Below are 21,272 nucleotides of genomic sequence, written 5' to 3'. Positions count from 1 at the left end.
ATTCTGTTCATCTGCTTAAATACCAGGCATTTTTGTCGTTCTACACTGTAAACTCAGAATGCCTCGTTACAAAGAGTGCAACTGGAAACATCAGTGTTAGTGAAAAGTCAGCTTAATACAACAATGTGTAGGTAGGCTCCAAGCCCAAAAATCAGCATGGGTAAATGGCCAACAGAAACAGAGGTACAATGGGATGGCTTTGCAGTTTTCAAACCCTGGCATTGTGCATTAGAGCCCTACTAAAGAAAGCATTTGCAAACCCCAGTTTGCTGTAAGCAGTAGTTGCCTGCAGATCACCTGCTTCTGGCCCATCTATTTTTCTGCAGAATGGTCTCGATTTCCCAGATTGAACACAACTCTCAGATACACGGATTTCCAAACAGTAATGATCAAGGAAGAACTAAAACAGGCTGCAGCTTCAGCCCATGACCATTTTGAAACCAGAGTTTTGCAGAAGAGCTAACTAAATTATAGTAATGCAACAATAATTGAAAGCACAATCACAATGCGTGCTTTTGAGGATCTTTTTGTCACACACTAGTGAACATGTTATATACTTCTGGATTCAGGTTTGGGAAGTAGTTATCCAAGTAAATAGAGCAATGATAGCAAAGGGCTCTTTAATGACAACAAACAGAAAAAAAAAATGCTCAATGATTCAGCAGTCTTAAGAAATGATGAAACAGTCAACAGCATAGATTTAAACTAACGTTATTCCACTTCAGAGTTAACGTGCAATTAACACACACTGCCAGGACACCAGCACTAGGAACTCACTCAGCACGCAATACTTCCCTGTACGCAGTGCGAATCGTACAGGGCACAAGCTGACAGTCTGGCTTTCTGTGCTGGTACAGACTCACAGAGATACGGACCTTCTACACAGTGATTGAGGAGCAGTGTGACAGGGTCAGCTGGCTCATGAGACCTACTGCCACATCTCCTCAAGTGAATTTCAAAGGGGTATTTCACATGCACAACAAATACCTGCTCCAGACACACTACAGAAAACTCAGTGCCTAACACCCAAGTGTTAAATAAACATTTATTCAGAATGAGTTGAGCATTCCTTTTAACCCTCTTTGGCCCAAAATCACTGCAAATATCCCAGACATATCCAGTCAAGCCAAATGATACAGTCATACCACAGTTAATATCCAGCTCAGCCAGTTGTCTTTGAATTATTCACCACTGGCTTCTCAAAAAAAAAAATAGAAAAACAAGCTCCTTTTGTAAATCTCCTAGGAATGCAGTGCAGCTACCACTAAGAGAAGATGCTATTACTTTTAAAGATGCTGCACATACCTTTCTTTGCCATACACTCCAGTCTAATGCATCCTCCTATGAAATCATGATAAGATTTCATTTCTCCCTCTGTTATCCGAACAGCGGTGAAAGGTAAATTCCTGGGCACCTGTTGTCCACATTTCCGACACCGGGAAGTCATTGCCAGAGCTCAGGAGACTCTTGTCAGGAATCTGCTCTCTGTTCACTGGAATCCAGCCTGGTTCTTCAGCAGCCAGTCCAGGCTGGTGACTTTATCCCACGTAGTTCATTCAAGGTCACCCTCGCCAGCAGGATGTTCGCCATTGCAATTGGCTAAGACTTTTATAGGCTTACTGACTGTGTTTGTTTCTCCCTCCTTGCTTTCAATATCAGTTTACTTTATTCTCTCATTCAGAATGAAAGCTGTGAACCTCAACACAGCCAGTGCCCTGAATGGCTTCCTTATCATTAATTTAAAGCTATCCTACAAGCTGCGATGAGAAGAAAGGATCTCAGAAGCACGCTGCAGGATCACAGGATGCACCTTAAAAAACACACCAAATTTGTCCAAAATTTTTTCTCTACAGAAATATTTTTCTTCATGACTTTCGCTGTCTTCAAGGCTTTTGATTCTATGATTCCTCATGATTAACACTGGGATTTTTTGACTTCTGTGTTTCAGCTTGGACAGCAAGGAGACTGCTCTGCAGAGCTGCTCAGCCAATTACTCATATGTCTGGCAGTGGTGCTGGGAAGCTGCAACTGTACAGAAAAGCCCTCTGCTGCTGTGCACAGTCCCTGCTCATAAGATCTGATAATCTAAATGCAGAGTAGCAAATAGAGATCAGAAGAAAAGTATTGCTAGCAGGTATATGCTGTTAACTGGACAACCCCCACCCAAACTTTGCTCCTTTAACAGAAGCTGGACACTCATATTTGGAAATTGGGACATATATTTTAAAATCTCTTTGAAGGTAATGGATATTTGAGATTTTTTCCCCCACTCATAACTATTCCCATCATGAAAACTTACTGATCAGATAACCTGGTGAAGTAACTAGTATTTGGGAAACTGAGTGCAGAGAGAATGTTCAATCCTGATGTGGTAAAATAAAAAGGAACCTTTGCTGGAGGGGAGGAACTGCATAGGAAATGCACAGATGGGCATAAGACCAGTATTGGTGACAGTGCAAAGAATACAGCAAGAACCTAATAATTCAGGGCCAAGCTGCAACCAGAGCTCAAATGCAGGGACCCGAGCACAGAACAAGCTTGCTGCAAGGATCTTATATGTGAAGAGGAGAGGCTTTTTTCTCTGCCTCAGTCACTATCACCTGCTGGCACTTTTCATAGCTACAGCCAGCGTTGTTCAGCTTGTGGCCATCTCAGATCACAGCTGAGTCCTAGAAACAGGAGAAAAGGAGCAAACAAACACAAATCAGAGAATGAATGAGAGGGGACAAAGATGCACAGGAGAAAAAAAACCAAAAGCCTTACACGATGCTGCTACTAACATGACCAATAACTACATGGACAAGCAAGAATGCCTGGTGGCTGAAGCACAGAAGTATTAACTCAGCCCTACTTCTTTCCTACCAGTTCCAGTGCTTCCCTGCCACAGTGAGCCATTTGAGCTTCCTAACCCTTTCCTTTTGATGATAGAAAGCTATAAAAGAGATTCCTGCCATTAAAGACTTGTGCTCCCCCCCCTCCCACCCAGGGTTCACTGCATACCATAAATTCGGTTGCCCTTCAATCTGCCAAACCCCTGCCTGCCAAGCATTCAGCTACAGAGCACAAAGTTTACCTCAGGGACCAAGAACAGAGGTGTAAGGGGTAGGATGGATGGACAGAAATACATTTAGTCTCATCTGAGTTTATTTCAAGTATGCTGCACTGTTTCCTAAGACACAAACAATTACCTTCTGCACCAGATGTGTCTGCCCAGGAGCTGCTGTGGTAACCAGTAAAGCTTTTATGTAGCATGTTACCAAACATGTACTCAACATTCATAATTGATGTTTTCAACATTTTCTTTCTTTAGATAAAAAGGTATCAGCCTGACTGAAAGGAACTTATTGCTCTGTAAACACAGAAGAGCACAGTGGAGGGAACAGATACAGAAGAGAAGCAGGAATGTTTCCAGAGATTGTCACAGAATGGAGGGGAGTTACTTCCCCGCTGCTCCAGACAACCACAGCAACGTGGTTGAAAACAATAAGAAAGAGGATATTTTCTGCTCATGAACTGACAGGATTGCTTAGCAACAGTGTCTGGGTTGGGCTAGCAATGAAAAAGCAAGTAAATAGTGTAAGAGTTTCATCAAAAACAGGAAGGAATCCCAGATATATTCAGCTGACATTAGCAAAAAGTCTGAGGAATTGCACTGCTTTCTAGTTTTGTCAGAAATACCCATTCATCTTGGAATTTGAGCCTTTTCTTTTTATAGGGATACAGTAATGACAGCAAACACCTTCACCTTCTTGTGTGTACAAAGGACAGCCAGAAATTTAGAGTAAAATCAGTTAAGTGGGTTTAAATCCCTTTTCTAATGAAATAACATGCTTCTGCACCAAGAGGCAGCGCTCCAACGGTTGGTAACACTATAATCATGAAACAAGCAACAAATGCAATGGATCTCAATACTGGTGGGTCCCAAAGGACCTCAATTCTTGTCTCTTCATGCAAAGTGAGTTTGGGAACTATATTTATAGGCCAGGGAAAGGAAGGATGGAAGTCTGTCTCTGCTATGTGAGGCACTGAGGCAGCCACAGCACACCCTACAGTCATTAGAACAACTGAGGGGAAATGGATGACTCTTCTCAACAGAGCCTTGTAAGAATCATCAGGTTTAGTAGAAAAGACTCAAAATTGTCTCTCTATCCACCAGTGATGTCAGAAACAAAAAAATTCGATCAGCATCGTGATACTTAACTTATTCATGGGGACCAGGAGCTCCCCTCATGCATGCACAGTATACTGCAAGGCTGAGAAAGAAAGAATCTAAATCCATTGCTGCCATTTAGATTGATGTGCATGGAAGATAAGAAAAACAAATCCATATTTCGTTGCCAAAAATCCCTGCTTCAGACTTTCCTGTGATGTTTTATTTGAAGTTTGAACTGTGCTGTTTGTTAGCCACGCTGAAACACTGTTTGTTTCATGTGTACCTCAGTGGCCTTCTTTCTGCCTTCCTCACCATCCAGATCGTGAATCTGATGAAACCAAAAGTCATTTCAGCAGCCTAAAAACTTATTTTCAGAGTACAAACTCAGTGCAGTTACAGGCAACATCCATTTATCTGTTCAGATAGGAAACTGGTGTTTTCTATTAGTTTCCATTTATTTTATTGCAAATGATAAAAAGCTAGAAATCCTTCCTTCCTGTCTTTTTTTTTCTTTCTTTTTTTTTTTTTTAAGGCATTGTTTCAAATCCCAAGGAGTTACCAGAACAAGTGGAAGAAGGATCTCTGCTGGTAGAATTACTTTTAGCACAGAGCACTATTGCAGCAGCAGCACGCAGTGACTGCACTAGGAGGTACTAATTCCAGTGCCATATGGCTTCAGAATCTCATTACACTGATCTGCTTAAAGTGACTTCCTAACTGATGAGGAAAACATTTCTGGTCACCTCAACAGTAGGAAGTAAGAACTCTGTCACTGCTGGAGCAAATTTATTCCCATAGAATCATTTGAACTGGAAAGGACCATTAAAGGTCATCTTGCCCAACTTCCTGCTGTGAACAGCAACACCTACAGCTCCATCAAGTACCCAGTGCCTGGTCCAGCCTCACCTTGAGTGTCTCCAAGAATGGGGCATCCACCACATCTCTGGGCAACCTGTGCCAGTGCTTCCCTATCCTTGTCTTAATTTAAACAAACAAACAAACCACAACCAACTTTCTTCCAGTCAAATATCCCCACTTTTAGTTTGAAACCATTTCCCCTTGTCCTGTCACACAGAACTTGCTCAAGTGTCTGTCTGTCTGTCTCCTACTTTCCTATAGCTCTACCCCCCCAATCAAATATTGAAAGGCTGCTCTCAGGTCTCCCCAGAGCCTTCTCTTCTCCAGGCTGAACAGCCCAAGCTTTCTCAGGCTGTCCCCATAGGAAAGGTGTTCCATTCCCTGGATGATTTTTATGGCCCTCCTCTGGATGCACTCCAACAGATCCACATCTCTCCAGTATTGAGGACTCCACATCTACTACTTCAGGCGAGGCCTCACCATCACAGAGCAAAGGAGCAGGATCACCTCCCTCAGCCTGCTGCCCACTCTGCTTTGGGTGCAGCCCAGGATATGGCTGGCTTTCTGGGCTGCAAGGGCACACTGCTAACTCATAACCAACTTGCCATCTGCTAGTACCCCTGTAATGCAACGGAAAGCACAGCAATGACAGCAGAGTAGCAAAGTCCTAGGCCACAGCAAATGAGGACTTGCTCAAATGCAAGAGCTGTGGGCACAGAAACAAAGGAAAAGAATCTGCTTCCCTTCAGAAGGCCTCAGGTACATAGAGATCCTTAAATGAGGTCTGGGAAAGGGTGCTGAGCTCCCTGGGGTTGGCCCTGCTTTCCTACCAGGTGCTCAATTATTGCTTCAAGCCATGACTTATCATTTCTGCTACAACCCCCAAGTCCTTTTTGGCAGGGCTGTGCCTAATTGTTTTGCCCCTCAACGTATTTTTATAGTGGTGGTTGCCATGACCCAGGTACAAGACCTTCCACTTGGATCTACTGAACCTCGTGAATCCAGTCCCCCTGGTCAGCCTGTCTAGGTCTCTCTGAACGACATCCCATCCCCTGGGCATGTTGACCACACCACTCAGTTTGGTGTCATCTGCAAACTTGGTGAGGGTGCACTCAAACCCACTGTCAGTGCCATTGACGAAGATATTAAAGAGCAACGGTACCAGTACTTAACCTTTCACCGCTGATCTCCATCCCGACAGTGCATACCGTCCCTGCACAAACTGCCCCACCAGCTACTGCACCAAACCCTATTTCTGTGCCCTACAGCCATGCCCTACTGCTGTGCCATGCTTTAGTGTCCTACTCTTCCTCCTTGCCCTTCTGACTTCACAGTTTTTGCCATGGTTCTGCCTCTCTGGGAAAGGTCCTCCAGCACGAGCCTCCAATCGATCCAGATCCAGAGCCAATTCCCTCAAAGTCTTCAATGCGAGCTGTCAAACCTGGAGTGGACATAGCTAAGATCATAAGACAGCCTTGCCAAAAAACTTGGTTGCCATCTTAAAGCTAGACTCACACAGACATCCCAGGTCAGTCAAATTCCCTTTACCATCATATAAAAAACCCAAATCCACAAATAATGCCAAAGCTGTACCCACTGGGTTAACATCCTGGTTTTCTGACCCCGAACATAATGGTCACCTTGCCATCAGTACAGCACACACCATCAGAGTAAATGCACAGGCACAGCCTTTGTGCCATTGCCTTCCAGCAATAGCGAGGATGCTGGAAGAGAAATTCTCTGAACGTTAAGAAAGGAACAAGCTTTTCTCCTCCCTGTACTCTGCCACAGGCACGCTGACTCAGCTCCATTGTGACAGCAACCCTGATTCTTGCCAGCGTCCAGAGCACTGCACTGTTCCCCTTTCTTTCCCTCTTCACCTTTTTCCTTCCAAAAGTCAAGAATTGGAGCACCAGCAGTGTAGAACAGCTGCTGGATCCATTCAGCTAAGGCCACCAGGATTGTTTCCTTGCCCGAGGAATAGCTGTGCACGTTCCCTAACTGAAGCAGCACTTTATTTTTTGCTGTTGTAAATCATGATTTAAAGCAGATAAATTGAAACCAAAAAGACACAGATATAAAAATAGGATCTTTAAGAATCACAAGGGCTGTTGATACTGAAGGCTTTTGGACACATGCCAAGCATTAGCTGAAATGAAAGAAACAGCTTCTCACATTACGAAGTACAGTAAAGGAGTGTCCAACGTTTTATTGCTGTCTCTCAAACACTCAACATCAGCAAATACATAGGGTGAGATATTGGACACGAGGGACGACTGACCTTCTCCTGTCTGCATGTGTGTGCACTGAGGTTCACTCAGTTACCTGAGCAGTCCACAGGGAGAAAGGAACTCCTATCTATATCCCGAACACCACGGCTTTGACTGATTGGGTTTTCCCCGCTGGCAGATACACATCAAACACTCCTTCCACATCCCTAGGGCAATGCTTGCGTCCTTCAAGGAAACTGAAGATAAATAGATACAAACTGTGTCAGTCAAAACAGTTATTCCCCCTAACTAAGCAACACCAAGAATGGATAATCTGTCAGTATGTGCATTGGTGGCAAGAGCACTCCATTTACCTGCCACGTCCAGAATGCCATACAAAGCACAGAGCACAGCATGAAAGAGATGCTGCTCCATCACATACAACCACACTTCCAGATCTTTTGCCCTGTCTTCTAACCAGCACAAACATTGGTTTTCAGTGCCTTACTTTATCTTGATTCTGTAATGTCTAATAGTAGTGCAAACTAATGAGCTGCCTTCTTACAAGATTTTCACAGCATTTACAAGAACCCAAGAGTATCGATCCTTTGTCAAAACCAGGCAGGGTCTGGGGGCCTGATCTGCTAACAGGCAGGTAGGGCTGCGCAGTGCAAAAGAGGTCTAACAGTTTCAGAAGCAGAGCAGCGTACAGCTGTGTGAGATAATTTGTCTTACAAGAGGCAGTGGACAAAGGCTTTCCCACCAACCAGCACCATAGTCCTGATAGCAGGACACCACCATTCGCACTCTGGGACATGCTGAAGCCTGTCTGCTCAGGGTTAGACCTTCGCTTAATGTAAATAAAACACAGTGCTTTTGACTTCAACAGCACTATGCACTTAAATTGCCTAAAGCTGAGCAGTGCTGTGCTCTGATGAGATAAGAAATGACTGTTTAGTCTGCCAGGAAACCCCACTGCAAATACTTTCTGCTGACCAGCCCAGATTAACTTAATAAAATGTATCTAAATCACACATCTGCTTGTGGATCCAAATCCCAGCAGGCATAAGCCCACTTCATGGGATATGACTTTAGGTAGGGCTCTGTACTTCCCAAGAGATTCTCAACTGAGCCCTTTGGTACCACAGAGAGGTTGCTACTCCCATGAAATGGAACACCTCCCACTTAATTGCCAATACAGTGAGACACCATAAGAACATATGTGTTTTTTCAGATTCATTTAGTAATGCACCTGAGAACCACTTGAAGAAGGCCCGAGGGCAGCAAAAGCAGCAGGAATCATTTTGCCTAAATTTTCACAGCACAAAAGTAAAAATTGAGAGAAGAATGTGCTAAATGTAGATAGGCACACATCTCCCACTTGCTTCAGATCCCTTTGAGTTAGTATATGCTAACAGGGAATCTTTAAATTAAAGAAGTTCTGCATAATGAAACAGGAACAAAATGGTATGGAAGCAGCTCAAAGCAGTCGGTCCTCTATTAGTAGTATTCTGATGCCAGTGAAATCGCTTTTCTTGCTCTTTTGTAGCATAAATTCACATAATTCTGCACAATATTTCCTTGTCTGTCTTTTACTTTAAATATACTTGGTTCAAGAACAGCAATTATCAAAAGTATAAAAAATAAAGCAATATATTTTTAGCTTGTAACAGAAGCATTATAAGAACCCACCAATGAGCTTCAAAATCCCAATACAAATAACAAAGAAAAAAATGTTCAGTTGGGAGCTGAAGCCCAAGGTATTCCTGTGGTCTGTCTAAGTTCAATTGCAATTACTGCAGTAAAGCTGGAAGATAAGTGGGGACATAACAGGAAATATTTATCTCTTGGTTGCAACACTAGAGTGTTTTCTGACTTAATTTGATATTATTTGTAGATATCCTCATCTTTTCAACGCTGCATTATAAAACAGCATCTTGCTCATTAAGGCTTTGCAGTTGCTGCTCGTGTCAGGCTAATTACTATTACACACTGTTTCAGAGGCTGCAGGTCTGATAGCGAAGGAAGCTAAACAAACTGATAAGAATGAGCTAATTCATTGCAATAAAAACAAAACACAAAAGTACTTTAAAATGCAGGCACAATTACTGATCCCACATTCAGCACCTATAGCAGATATGGCAAATATTTTAGAGCTTGTGGGCTATTTTGAGAAAGTATTTTCTAACTGGAAGCAGCATGCAGTCAGAACACTGACTGCACTAACCAGCCTTCAGTGACAGAGCATCCTCACCTGAGGATGTTCGTTGATGTTTATGTCATGTTTATGCTATTATTATGTCATGTTTGTTTATGCTAGGATCGCCCATGTTTGTATTTAGGTTTTTTAATAAGCATCATAACAATCATAACACAAATATAAAGAATGCAAATAAACAATCCTAATATAAACTTTATCAATCCCAGCATAAATGTAAACAATCCCAATGTAAACATAAATAAATCTAAACATAATGTTTACATTGTGGTTTACAATAATGGTTACATTTATGTTTACGTTGGCATTGTTTATAATAGGATTCTTTATGATTATGTTAGGATTATTTGTATTTATGGTATGTTACTATAACAATAAATTAGTACCTTTGCTAAAGAAAAGTAGCCATGAGATTAGTTTCTTACTTATATTTTTTAGAAATTAAAATATGTGCTCACATGATGTGCTCACAGTTGAGTTAGAAAATAACTTATATGTAAAATTTCAACTTTGATTGTTAGAAATAATGTTGTGCATGTGTAACTTTTAAAAAGAAGCTATATGCTTCTCCAGTCTACTCCAGGTCAGATGAAGTTTAAATAAAGAACCTGTGTACCCCGACTTTCCACACATCTGTGCCAATATCAGCTTTTTTTTTCTTTGAAGACTGGTTCCTCCTTTAAATTTGTGCCATGCAGGTAATCTGGATCTTGATGCTACTGCACCGTGAATAGTGAGATGGCCTTGCTCCTCCAGGGCTTGTGCAGAGAGGGATGGTTATGGAACGGTCACACTGTGCTGTGCCCTCTAGTGGTCCCTGCACAAAAGAGGCAGCGATGGGGTTCAGCCCATGAATCTCGCAGGTTGGGTCTCTACCAACAGAAAGCAATTCCTGGGTACCAAACCAGCAGTGCCAGTAAATCTCCTGGAGAAGGCTGAGCTGGGCAGAGGTGTTCCGGCCTCACTCCTCTGCCGGACTCAGTAACACTCTGCCTTTCAGCTGCTCTGAGAAAGGAAGACAAAATTTGACCATGTTCCTTAGGGACTTCTGACAACAGAAGTTGTATCACAAAATGGCACTGACATACCCACCCTGCTGCCCTCTCCACTGGGTGTGGACAAGGCTACTCCAGCACAGCTGTCTTCTGAGATACCCCCCACCACACCTCAGGCAGCAGCCCTGCTGTGGTTCCTCTTGGACAACGGAGGTGGCAGGGGCCACTGGTCCTTTCAACCTTCCCTTCCTATGGCTGGCCTGGAGACCTTGCATGATGGCAACACGCCAGCTCTGAAAGGGGAGCAGGACCAGCAGAGCACGGCCTGTTACAGAACTGGTGTTGGAGATGCTATGGCAGAATGGGCACTGAAAAACTCTGACAGATTCCTCGTAACTCCAGTCCAAACAATCCTGTTCCTCAAAGTGCACTTGGCTGCTTGCTTTTTCTCAAGATGCAACTATGCACATGGCTCTGCTGTATAATCAGTGCTGTATAATCAGAGCATAATTCAATGAGATCCAGGGTGACGATTGCATATTGCTGAAACTGCATTCTCCCCTATCTGAAAACAAAGCCAGAAAGCAGGATATTTCTGGATTACAAAAATAAGGACCAAAAACTTTATCTCCAACCAAACTGTGAGTCCACTGTGAATCCTCTACTGATCCAGTGTGGAAGGGGACAAGATGCTGAACACTGATAATGGTGTAAATATATGAGACTTCTGAAATGGCAGCTTTGAATCTTAAAAAAATAAATCACACCAGTGCTGAGTGAGCTAATCACCATAATAAGGATGAACCAGTTTTTTTTCTGGTAACCTTCCTACACCAATTACTGGCATGTAATTGCTGAGAGCTTTCTGATTAGTTATTCACCGATTTGAGCTCAGGGTCATACTAAGACTCGTAGCTATTTCTGTTTGAAATAATCTTTTATCTGAATATTGCAAGATCAGTAGGATTATTTCTGTGTATGTCATTAGCTTTGGCTTTCATGCTGCAAACACCAGTACTGATCAGCTCAGCAATTAAATGAAGCCTTGGCTTTAGAGATCTCTAAACCAAAAACATAATGGGTAACAGTGAACTTCAAACTCAAAGGAGGGAAATATTTATAGTATCTCCTTTGTTACATGAAAGATTATTGACTGACAACAAGAAGCAAACTCTCCTGACACTAATTCTAGTCACAGCAATCCTTTTAGCACATGGAATCCACACCAGAAGATGGTACCGGAGATACCAGTACCAGCAGGCCAGTAGCAGAGGGATGATCTGCTACATACAAAAATTATACAAGGCCGCTCTGAAAGTAGTGCCTCCTATGTTATTGTGTTGTCCCACAATATCAGAGGTTGGTGTTGGTGCTATGGCAGTAGAGGCTGAACCTTTCCACCAGTATCCCATTACGTGTCATTGCCGTGTGACTGATGGCAGCAGAGGGGCAGTCTGACCAAATGGTGTCTGACATAGAAGAGTATATGAAGCAAAGGTGTGTCACTGAATTACTCTACATGGAAAAAATGGCACCCATTGACATTCATCGACACAAGCAGAATGTCTATGGAGACCAAACAGTGGATGTGAGTACATTGAGGCAGTGGGTGGTGCATTTTCAGCAGCAGTGACAGCAATGTGAAACATGTGCCACATTCCAGATGGCCATGCAGATTTTTATGAGCAGAGTGTGCAGGCTCATGGCTGGCAAAAAATACATTGGTAATGGTGCTGACTATGTTGAAAAATAGCTGAGAATGTGCTCTGTCAAATAGTATTACTGTGCTCTTTGTATCCGTTAGAGCTTCCATGGAAATAAATGGGAGGTATTACTTTCAGAGCGACCTACACAATATGACTGGTACCTCAAAGATCCCAGAATTTAAAGGCAACAATCACTTCCCCGAAGTACTGAGACACCACTTCTCATTTCAGATTTTCCTCACCTCTCCATATTCCTGGCATCTTGAATTGATTCTCCAGTATCAACTGGGAGTAACTCCTGTAAAATCTCAGGAGATTGAATCATGCACTGAACAAGGAGAGTCACATCCTGTTAGCAGCTATTGCCAGCAGACCAAAATGCTGTACACTGGCATTCTTTGGCTTACACATATGGATTAGAACTGCAGATAACTGCTTTTATGGCCAGGGCCAGCTATAGAGAATTCATTGCTTCAGGGAAATTTGAAATCACAGCTCCCAGTCATGTACAGAAAGCAGTAGCAAAATGGTTTGCAGCCCCTTCATATCTCGTTGCCATAGGCAACAGCCTGCACTGCAGAAGTGGCAGATCCAGCCTTTCTTGTATGAAGCCTGCAGCAGATGGTGCTAATATATGGATTGATACTATGAATGCCCTCCTGTAGTAATATTGGGGTGTCTACATTATAGATGGAATGGGTGGGTGCATAGACAGACTCAGGATAAGAGCTGCTGGTCTGCATCCAAGATCTTTATGACACAGATGGAGGTAAGCGGAAGCACAGAGATTGTCACCTGCACTCAGGGATGAGGGGCACTCAAGATTTTCCCTTAAGATCTTACAGAAATTGACCCAAGATCCCCAGATTAACTCAGGGCAATTCTGACAGTAGGTCATAAGTCTCAGCTACCAAAGCAGTGCCTGCACTGTGCTGCCTCTCAGAGCTGTTTGCAGCATGGACTATAGCTGGGTCAGTCACAGCTGAGTACACTCAGACAAAAATATTTGGTGATCTAGGGTGCTGAGTGCCAGCAGTTCCTCATTCATTCATACAGGAATAAAAAGCTCTTTGCACCTTTTTGGATCAGACATCCTCTGTTGTAATATCGCCGAAAGATCATTTCCCATCAGTTCCTTTCAATGTTTCAAAGGATTTTTTTTTACTTCTGCAGCAATTTAACTGTTATTCTTATGCTGCTTGAGTAATCCAGGTCACAGGAATCACTGACCTTCAAAATTAAAAGCTGTACTAACATCCCCAAAATGACCTGTGATTCTTTTTTTAAGCTTCCAGAGAGTCGGCTTGGCATTCTTCTCCATTACAGTCCTGCATTTACTGTGATGGAGTCCTTGGAGAGCTCCACCTCTGGTTCATGCATGTAGCTTGAAGATCGGGGAAGCTCTGCTGGAGTGAGGGAGGGCTGGGCTGGCTCCCTTGAGAAACTGGACAAGAAAAGTCCCAGTGTTCTCATACGAGAAAACCACTAAATAGTACTCCACATATACTAAATCCAAAACAAAGATGCAATCCCTTTTTGAGGCAAGCAGGGTAACAAAATCAATATGAATGGCAGCGCTTCTCTATGAGGGAATGGATAATAAGTGCTTTGGCTGGCCTTGTTCAGCCCCTAACTGCCCAGAGGACTCAGACCTTCATGAGAGCAGTGATTTAAGAGCAATGCATTTTCAAGAATATTCTAGATACAATGCACAGCAACTGCAAAGCTGTTTTTGAGCTACTGTGTGCATGCTGTGCTGGTGAATACACCAGTTAATTGTTTCACGGCAGCGCGGATTTTTGATCCAGGCAGCCTGTCTTTATTTTGGCCACATTAACTGGGAAATCGTTCTGTGCTGTCAGACCCCTCCAATGCCTGGAAAAGGAGAAGACAGAACACATCAGCTTTGCAGTTGGGTCCACTGCAGTTTGAGACCATCTGTTTCAGTTCAGTGCTTTACTCTTTATTGCACACAATAGAAAACAGGAGAAAGTATTATTCTTTAAAGCTGAATTATTTGTAGGTCTCTTTCCCAAAAAGGCATCAGACTTCTGTAGTGGTGCTCTGCAAATGACAAATATGATGTATTTCACTCCTGAGCAAATGCTGTTGCATCAGATTTATACCAGACTGAGTTCACATGCTGGACATGGCTCTCTTCCAGTACGTGAACTCAATCATTCCTCAAAAGCAGCTGAGTCTTTTCATTCTCTTGTTATCTATGTTGTGTTTATATGACAGAGAGACTTGAAGGTACTGTGCAGGGGACATTGGAATGAGCTCATGTCTGTCCACCTGCCAAAGAGGACCTCGCCATCCCTTCCTCTCCTAAACCCACAAGCTTTTCTTCGGATTATTTCTGAACTCAGAGCAGTATCTCCCTCTCTGCCATGATTTACACATCCCTTAAGGTATTTACCAGTGTTGTTTTTCCGTCTATGCATGGAAGAGCTGGCAGTTTCTTTACCCCGTCTCCCTCATATTCCTTGGTTTCAATTCTGGCCATGTCTGCTGCACTGGATACTCTGAGTCACCAAAGCTGCATGACTAATAGCGAGCCATGTGCCATGTTATCCCTTTCACATCACTTCCCAGCATTTTTAAAGTGAGTGCGAGCAGACAGCTCTGTAGAGAACTCAGATTTCCCTCAGTCTCTGACCCACTGACCCCCTGGGGAATCAAGATGTTACTCTAAAGTTAAGTAGAAGAGGTTCAATCAATGGGCTACATCACATTAGTATTAACAAAAACATTTGTGGCAAATCATAACACAACCCCAGCACTGAAAAACATTTGTGGTTTATCTTAACACAATACCATCACTGAATAACAGGAAAAGATACACAAAAGGGGATAGTATGAGGTATCAAACATTGCACTCTCAAAATGAAGTCATCCAAACTTCATCCAGAAAGGTTCATCCTAGCTTGAATGCTGAGTCATTCCTCAGGGTCTAAGAAAGGCTTTCAACATAGTGCAAAAATGGGAGAAGGAAATAACAGCAATGAAACTGCTTAGCTTATTCTTTCTCACTGAGATGGAGTGATGATACAAATACCTTCACGAGTGCTGAACCTGTTCACTCCAGGGAGATGTCCTTTCAGGGGATCTCTTGGATACAGGCACCATATGGAAGGCGAGAAAAGAAATTAAATAAAAGATGAGGCAAGAGATGGAAAAAGACCTTTGTATTTAATAAGCTGCCAGGAATTGTAATTGATGTCAGAGCAGTTTAATTTCCACTGAGGCCATCTGAGCTTCCCTGTGACACAGAAATGGGATCAGGGGCTCCTCTCTCACTCCTTTTGGCTCCATTTGCTTTTTAATCTTGAGACTAAGCAGTGCAAGATGGTCACAACTGCCTGCCCCCCTGGCAAGTGGTAACTTCTGTCAGCACCAGCTGCTTTCATTGTGCCTGACCGGAGACCTCACACAGGAGAAAACCTCTTATGCTTGCTTTCCCCTGGGACGTCTCCCATGCCATCTCCTTCCAGACAGCCCTGATGCTGCAGTATGTCATTTTTCCTCTGCTTGTGACCTAAACTAGATAATTCTTCCTTATTAATATTACTACTATTTTAATTACAGGAAACCACCACACAGAATTTGCTAAGACCTGGTCTGAAAGCGGATAGTTCCTGTTTTCTGCTGTATTAGACTTGCCATAGACAGCTAATGCTGTCCAAAGCACTGCCCTGAGACAGATGTGGGTTTAGGGAAGCCATGAGAAGGGCTCACCTCAACAGCAGACATACAGTTTCGTTTAATAACTTGTTTGAGCCCCAGCCACTTCGCAGGGACCAACAGCCAATTATAGAGCTCAGGAGAGCTTTCTAAGGATGCCACAAACCAAGAGCCTGGCATGCATAGTTGTGGAAAGGATGATGGGCATCACTGTTATTAACAGCAAAATCCAGATTCAGCCATCTGGCTTTCCTTCAAGTATTTATTTACATCAAACACTCCTCAGTGCATTCACTCCAAGAAGTAAATACATACAAGTCACTGCTGAGGTAGACTGGAAAAAAAGGAGCAGAAGCAGACTGCTGTAACATTAGATTTAACATCATTAATATGGAGGCATTTGAAATAGACAGTGACCTATAGACTGACAGACTGGATCACACCTCAGTTCCAACCAGCTTACTACTGAACTGTCTCCAACAACTGCCATCAAAAAATGTATACGAAGGTGTGAAAATCCTGCAGCAAGCAGATGGTGGATCGTTGCTACTCATATTTCCTTTTCTCTCCAACATCCTGATCTCTTGTTGGTTTGAGAATAAAAGCTCAGGCTTAAACAGCCAGTTTTGGTGAGAATATTGTTGTGGTTTAACCTAGCAGGTGGCTGAGAACTACACACCATTCACTCACTCCCCCGCTTTCCAGTGGGATGGGGAAAGAGAATTGATAAAAACAAAGATAGACTTGTGGATTGAGATGAAACTATTTACTAAGATAGAAGAAAGGAAAAGGATAATAATATAATATTAATGTGTATAACAAGTGATGCACAAGCAATTGCTCACCAACCCACAGCTGATGCCCAGCTAGGCCCTGAGCAGCAGAGGAGAGTGAGATGAACTCCCACCACTTCAGAACTCCTTTCACTCGGTGGCATATGGTACAGAATATCCCTTTGGCCAGTTAAAGTCAGCTGTCCTAACTCTGTTCCCTCTCAGCTCCTCAGGCCCTTCACTGCAAATGGCCTTGGCTCTGTACAACACTGCTGGCAGGCAATTGTAAACACTGGTGTATTACCAACATCATTTTCCTCCTAGAACCAAAATAAAGCATTATACCAGACACTCTGAAGAAAACAATTCTGTCCTAGCTGAAACCAAGGCAGGTATCAATAAATGAGAAAACAGCTAGGCCTGCAAGCAGCCTTTCAGTTCTGTGAGTTTCTGGTCCATGGCTCTGCTTTCAGCATGCCATGGTAAGAGAAGTAGTGGTAACAAGTCTAAATTACAGGATTTTTCTAACGTCCTCTTGAATTTTGTACTAATGTAGGAGACAGAATGCAGAAAAAGATACATTTTCAGCTGTTCTGTTCTGAAGAGGAGGAAGTCTTAGTGCAGACTTATGTTTCTATTGGTTCTGGGGAGATCTTTAATCACTTCTTTCTCCATAGACATGAGGTAAAGCTGTCACATGCATATTTTGGCTTGAGACAAAGACTACCAAACCAGTGCTCTGGATCCCCAACTTATAACAACTTATGGTCTTCATTTCTGATTGTGCCCTGGCAAATGAGGTTTGAAAATGATTTTTAAATGAATACTGTAATATTTGACATTTTTGAGAGCTCACCAGACAAACTACACATTTTTCACAGGTTTCAGTGAATGCTTGATTTCCACTTTCAGGCACAATCCCTGCACTATTAACAAATCTCTTCTGAACAGTTCCTTACTAAACAGTTCCCAGTGAAACAGCTGCAGAGAATCGGCCACACAAAATGAAACAAAACCAATAACCACAATCTGGGAACAAAAATGTAAACATGCAGCTTTTTTTTTTTTAAGCAGGAAAACTAACAAAGATAATTTGATACCAGTTTTCATTTCCCTCTTTTCACTTTCAGTTTTTACCAACTAAATATTTTATGGCCTTCTTCACTTCAACATATTATGAAGTGGTCAAAATTTACCAACAGTTCAAAAGCTTCCTTGGGACATAGAGAGAAAGGTGCGGATTATACGATAACCAAAGATCATTTTTTTAATAGAAGTAGGTTAATGGGAAAAGGAAATACAAATGACTGATTTTCATTAGCATGAAATCCAAAGCAAATTCAGCAAACACATTTCTGCAAGTTTTCTATTGTACTGCTTCACTGTCATGCAGGGAGATGCATATCCCCAGCCTCTCATGTTTGGGTAAAGAAACCCAGTGTGCTGAGCTCAATAGGGGAGACCAGTCACCTGTGCTCACCAGATCATTACAAGTAGGACAGAGCTGCAGAACCAGTGGTTCAGAAATAGTTATTTAAATGCATGAATGCTCTGAGACAAAGGGAAGAATTTTCTGTCTTGGGCAGAGGAATTTCCATGGCCTTGATTTAAACCTTTGAACAGGAGAAACTGAAGGCCTGCCTGATATGCTACCTTGAAAGGTAATTTCTTAAGAAATCTCTTTTGAATGCCCTTCCAGTACACAGACGCAGATCAGAAACAATGCAGTGCTCTATTCAGCTGTGACATATTAGATTATTTGTGGCTTTGTAACATAAAACAGATTCTGTGACTTGTGATGCTAAGCCATCAGCCTTGGACGAGTGCCAGCTCCGGGTTATTCCATTCTGCTGACCTAAATTCCTCCCGTGCAGTCAAGTGGATGCAGTGTCATCCTTCCCTTCCTGTTCCGAATTGTAGCAGAGCTTCCCTGCACATACAGAGAGATTTTACATTTACATTTACAGAGCTGGTGGTAAAGCCAAAATTGGTAGGAATTGATCTATTGTGGATAAAAGACTCCTAAGTTACTGTACAAGGCCTGAGATGTCCATCTTAAAACCAGTTTTGCCACTGGCTTCCCTTTTAGTCTCTAGCAAATTGCTAACATTCATTTTTCGGTTCATAAAATGGGAGACTGGGGGAATGAGATCATGTAAAACCAGATGAAAGCTAACATGAATATATGTTCTTTTTACTATAATGTCATTTGCGTGATGTACTGCTTTCTGCAAGTTTACAACAGTCCCCCCTCTTCCAGAGATGCTGACAAACAGCTTTTCTGGATACATGTGCAGATGTGAGGAGCTCTCACAGTTTATTTGGAAGTTACAAATGGCCTCTAAGAAAATGCTGCCCATGTTGCACTGCAATATTCTCTGCTGGTAACAGTGAGGAGCTCTGTTGTTTCATTTTCAAACAGCTGATGACTGTTCTGTGGGCTCCATCATTTTATAAAATCATTTTAAGAATAAAAATCTGTGGAAAATGGGGCACTGACTGGAAGCGTTTGTGTCGTAGCTGTGCCCAAACATTGCCCGCATAGAAAGGCAGCATCAGGCAGGGAACCAGCTGCCAAGCGCGGATGAGCAGTCAGTGCCCATATATTCTGGTGGGCTTCACAAGCAGGGCAAGCGATACAATTCCTACGTGCAAACACTCCTGCTGTCAGCACCAAGCACTTCACTCAGCAAAGCTTCTTCCCTCCCCATTACAGAGAGCTGCCACCTACCCTAGATGACAGGTTTTTCAAAAGCGATCAGCATTTCCCCAACACCTCCCACTAATCAAATTTCATACAAGTAGGTTAAACTGAAAAAAAAAGAATCCTGACGCAGTTTTGTTAACAAGATTGGGTGACATTTTGTGCTACATCTCGGATAACAAGCAGAAAGCCTGCTAGCATTCACAAATCACTCCTGACCTAGACACACGTGCTGGCCTCATTACCTTCCTGCACCAGGGCAATCTGAAGTAATCCCAGACAGGCTGAGGGAGCTCAGGGCTATAAAAGAGATTTTGTTTGGTCCTCCGTTGTTTGACACTGTAAAGATGTGCTGCAAGGTGCGTGGCACCAGAAAAGTGTGAAGTTAATATAGCTATTGTAGATAGATAGCTTTAAAGTAGGTAACTATAATGCTTTGATTATAAATAGGGTTAAGCAGGTACCTGTATGTATGGAGGCTCTAGCAGGAGAAGAGGCTGTTTAACAAGCACGTGGACTTCCCAGCAAACATGAGCCAACTAAGGAGGGATCAAAACTTCTGCTCAGGACATAGAAGTTGAGCCCCGGCAATTAGCTTGGGACAATCTTACTGACATATTACACATAAACTGCTGTGTCAAAAAATGATCCCACAAAGTTTGTATTTAAAATGTAAATATGCATCTAGTCTTTCATTTTTAATGATCCCACAAAGATCTTGTTTGTTTGTTTTCTAAATTTTGTGAATACGTTTTCTCCTTCCTGCCACCAGGTGAGCTGAGAGCTGTGCTCTCATACAAGTGTTGGCTACGTTCTAGAGAGATTGAATGCCATCAGTCCAGGAGATAATAAGAGAGTACATGATAGACCCTGTAAAAATAGGAAACTATTTTTATAAATAAATTATATTATTTTAGAAATAAATTATAAATTATTCACAGTAAGGCATCCCCCTGGTTTGCTAAGGATGAGACACCTCACTTTTCTGAGCTTTAAAAATTCCTACTGAACTTCCAAGAGACTCCAACTGCTGCTACAATGTGTGATTTATAAACAAGATGCATCATCAGTGTGCTTGGAAGATTTTTTTTTCCTTCAGTCAACAGCAGTTTTTCCATCACTACTTGCTTCCATTTTTGTACAACTGTTTTTTTCTTTTTACATGATTTGATTAGGAATGAGCACTGTCTACCAAAGGCAGTGTGGTCCTCACAGCTTTCTAGGTTCTGAATGGCTAAGAAGATTGTGAGGTTTATCCTTACTTGTTTGGAGATGGGAAAGTAGGTTCTTGTCTCAGTGTGAAATGAAAAAAATAATTTAAAAGATGTTGAAGATCTGTGGTCTTTGTCCCCCGCCTCAGGAGCTTGTTGACCACTAGAAAATCAGATGATATTCTCTAGCCTCAGACGCATGACCCAGAAACATTTTCATCTGTCAAGGAACAACTCACAATTTAATTAAGATGTTTCTAATAGCCAGAATGATTTCCTGCATTGCTAAATATTAAAATAATGCTGCATTATCTCTAACAAATCCCTTCTGACATGAAGGAGAGTCCTCAGGATGGATGATGGAGATCTGCATTGAGTCTAACAGGAAAAACAGAAGATTTATAGATCTCTGGTTCCACTGAAATACTTTTGTCTAAAAGATAAAAAAATACAACAAACTACATGTGCCTCCCCTGAATCCCAAGTCTTCATAATAAAAACATGATTCCATGTGACTTTGTGCCCATTTGAATTTGTGCAATTGCAAAGCAATTCAGGTTGACACCTCTGGGTCAAAGAGACTGACACTGAGTTTTCCTGAAAATCACATTGTAATCTCTCCCAGAATCACAGAGTCACAGAACAGCCAGGGTTGGAAGGGACCTCATGGATCATGAATCTCCAACCCCCTGCCACATGCAGGGCCACCAACCTCCACATTTCATACCAGACCAGCACTCCCACACCAAGCACATGCACA

General features: G+C 42.4%; 1 protein-coding gene across 1 annotated transcript in view; it reads right to left on the bottom strand.

The window, feature by feature from the left end:
- MCF2L2 (MCF.2 cell line derived transforming sequence-like 2) overlaps nucleotides 1-1,447 on the bottom strand; it is a gene marked incomplete at both ends in the record, with an annotated part of 119,304 nt that extends 117,857 nt beyond the window's left edge. The window contains one exon of the mRNA XM_079539822.1: nucleotides 1,306-1,447. Within this exon, the coding sequence (XP_079395948.1) occupies nucleotides 1,306-1,447 (142 nt within the window). The remainder of the gene's footprint in view (nucleotides 1-1,305) is intronic.
- Between the last annotated feature and the right edge of the window lie 19,825 nt (nucleotides 1,448-21,272).

The sequence above is a fragment of the Tetrao urogallus genome (genome assembly GCF_951394365.1).
Source record: "Tetrao urogallus genome assembly, chromosome: 9".
In the NCBI taxonomy this organism is placed as follows: Eukaryota; Metazoa; Chordata; class Aves; order Galliformes; family Phasianidae; genus Tetrao; species Tetrao urogallus.
This window is presented reverse-complemented; position numbering and strand designations above follow the sequence as displayed.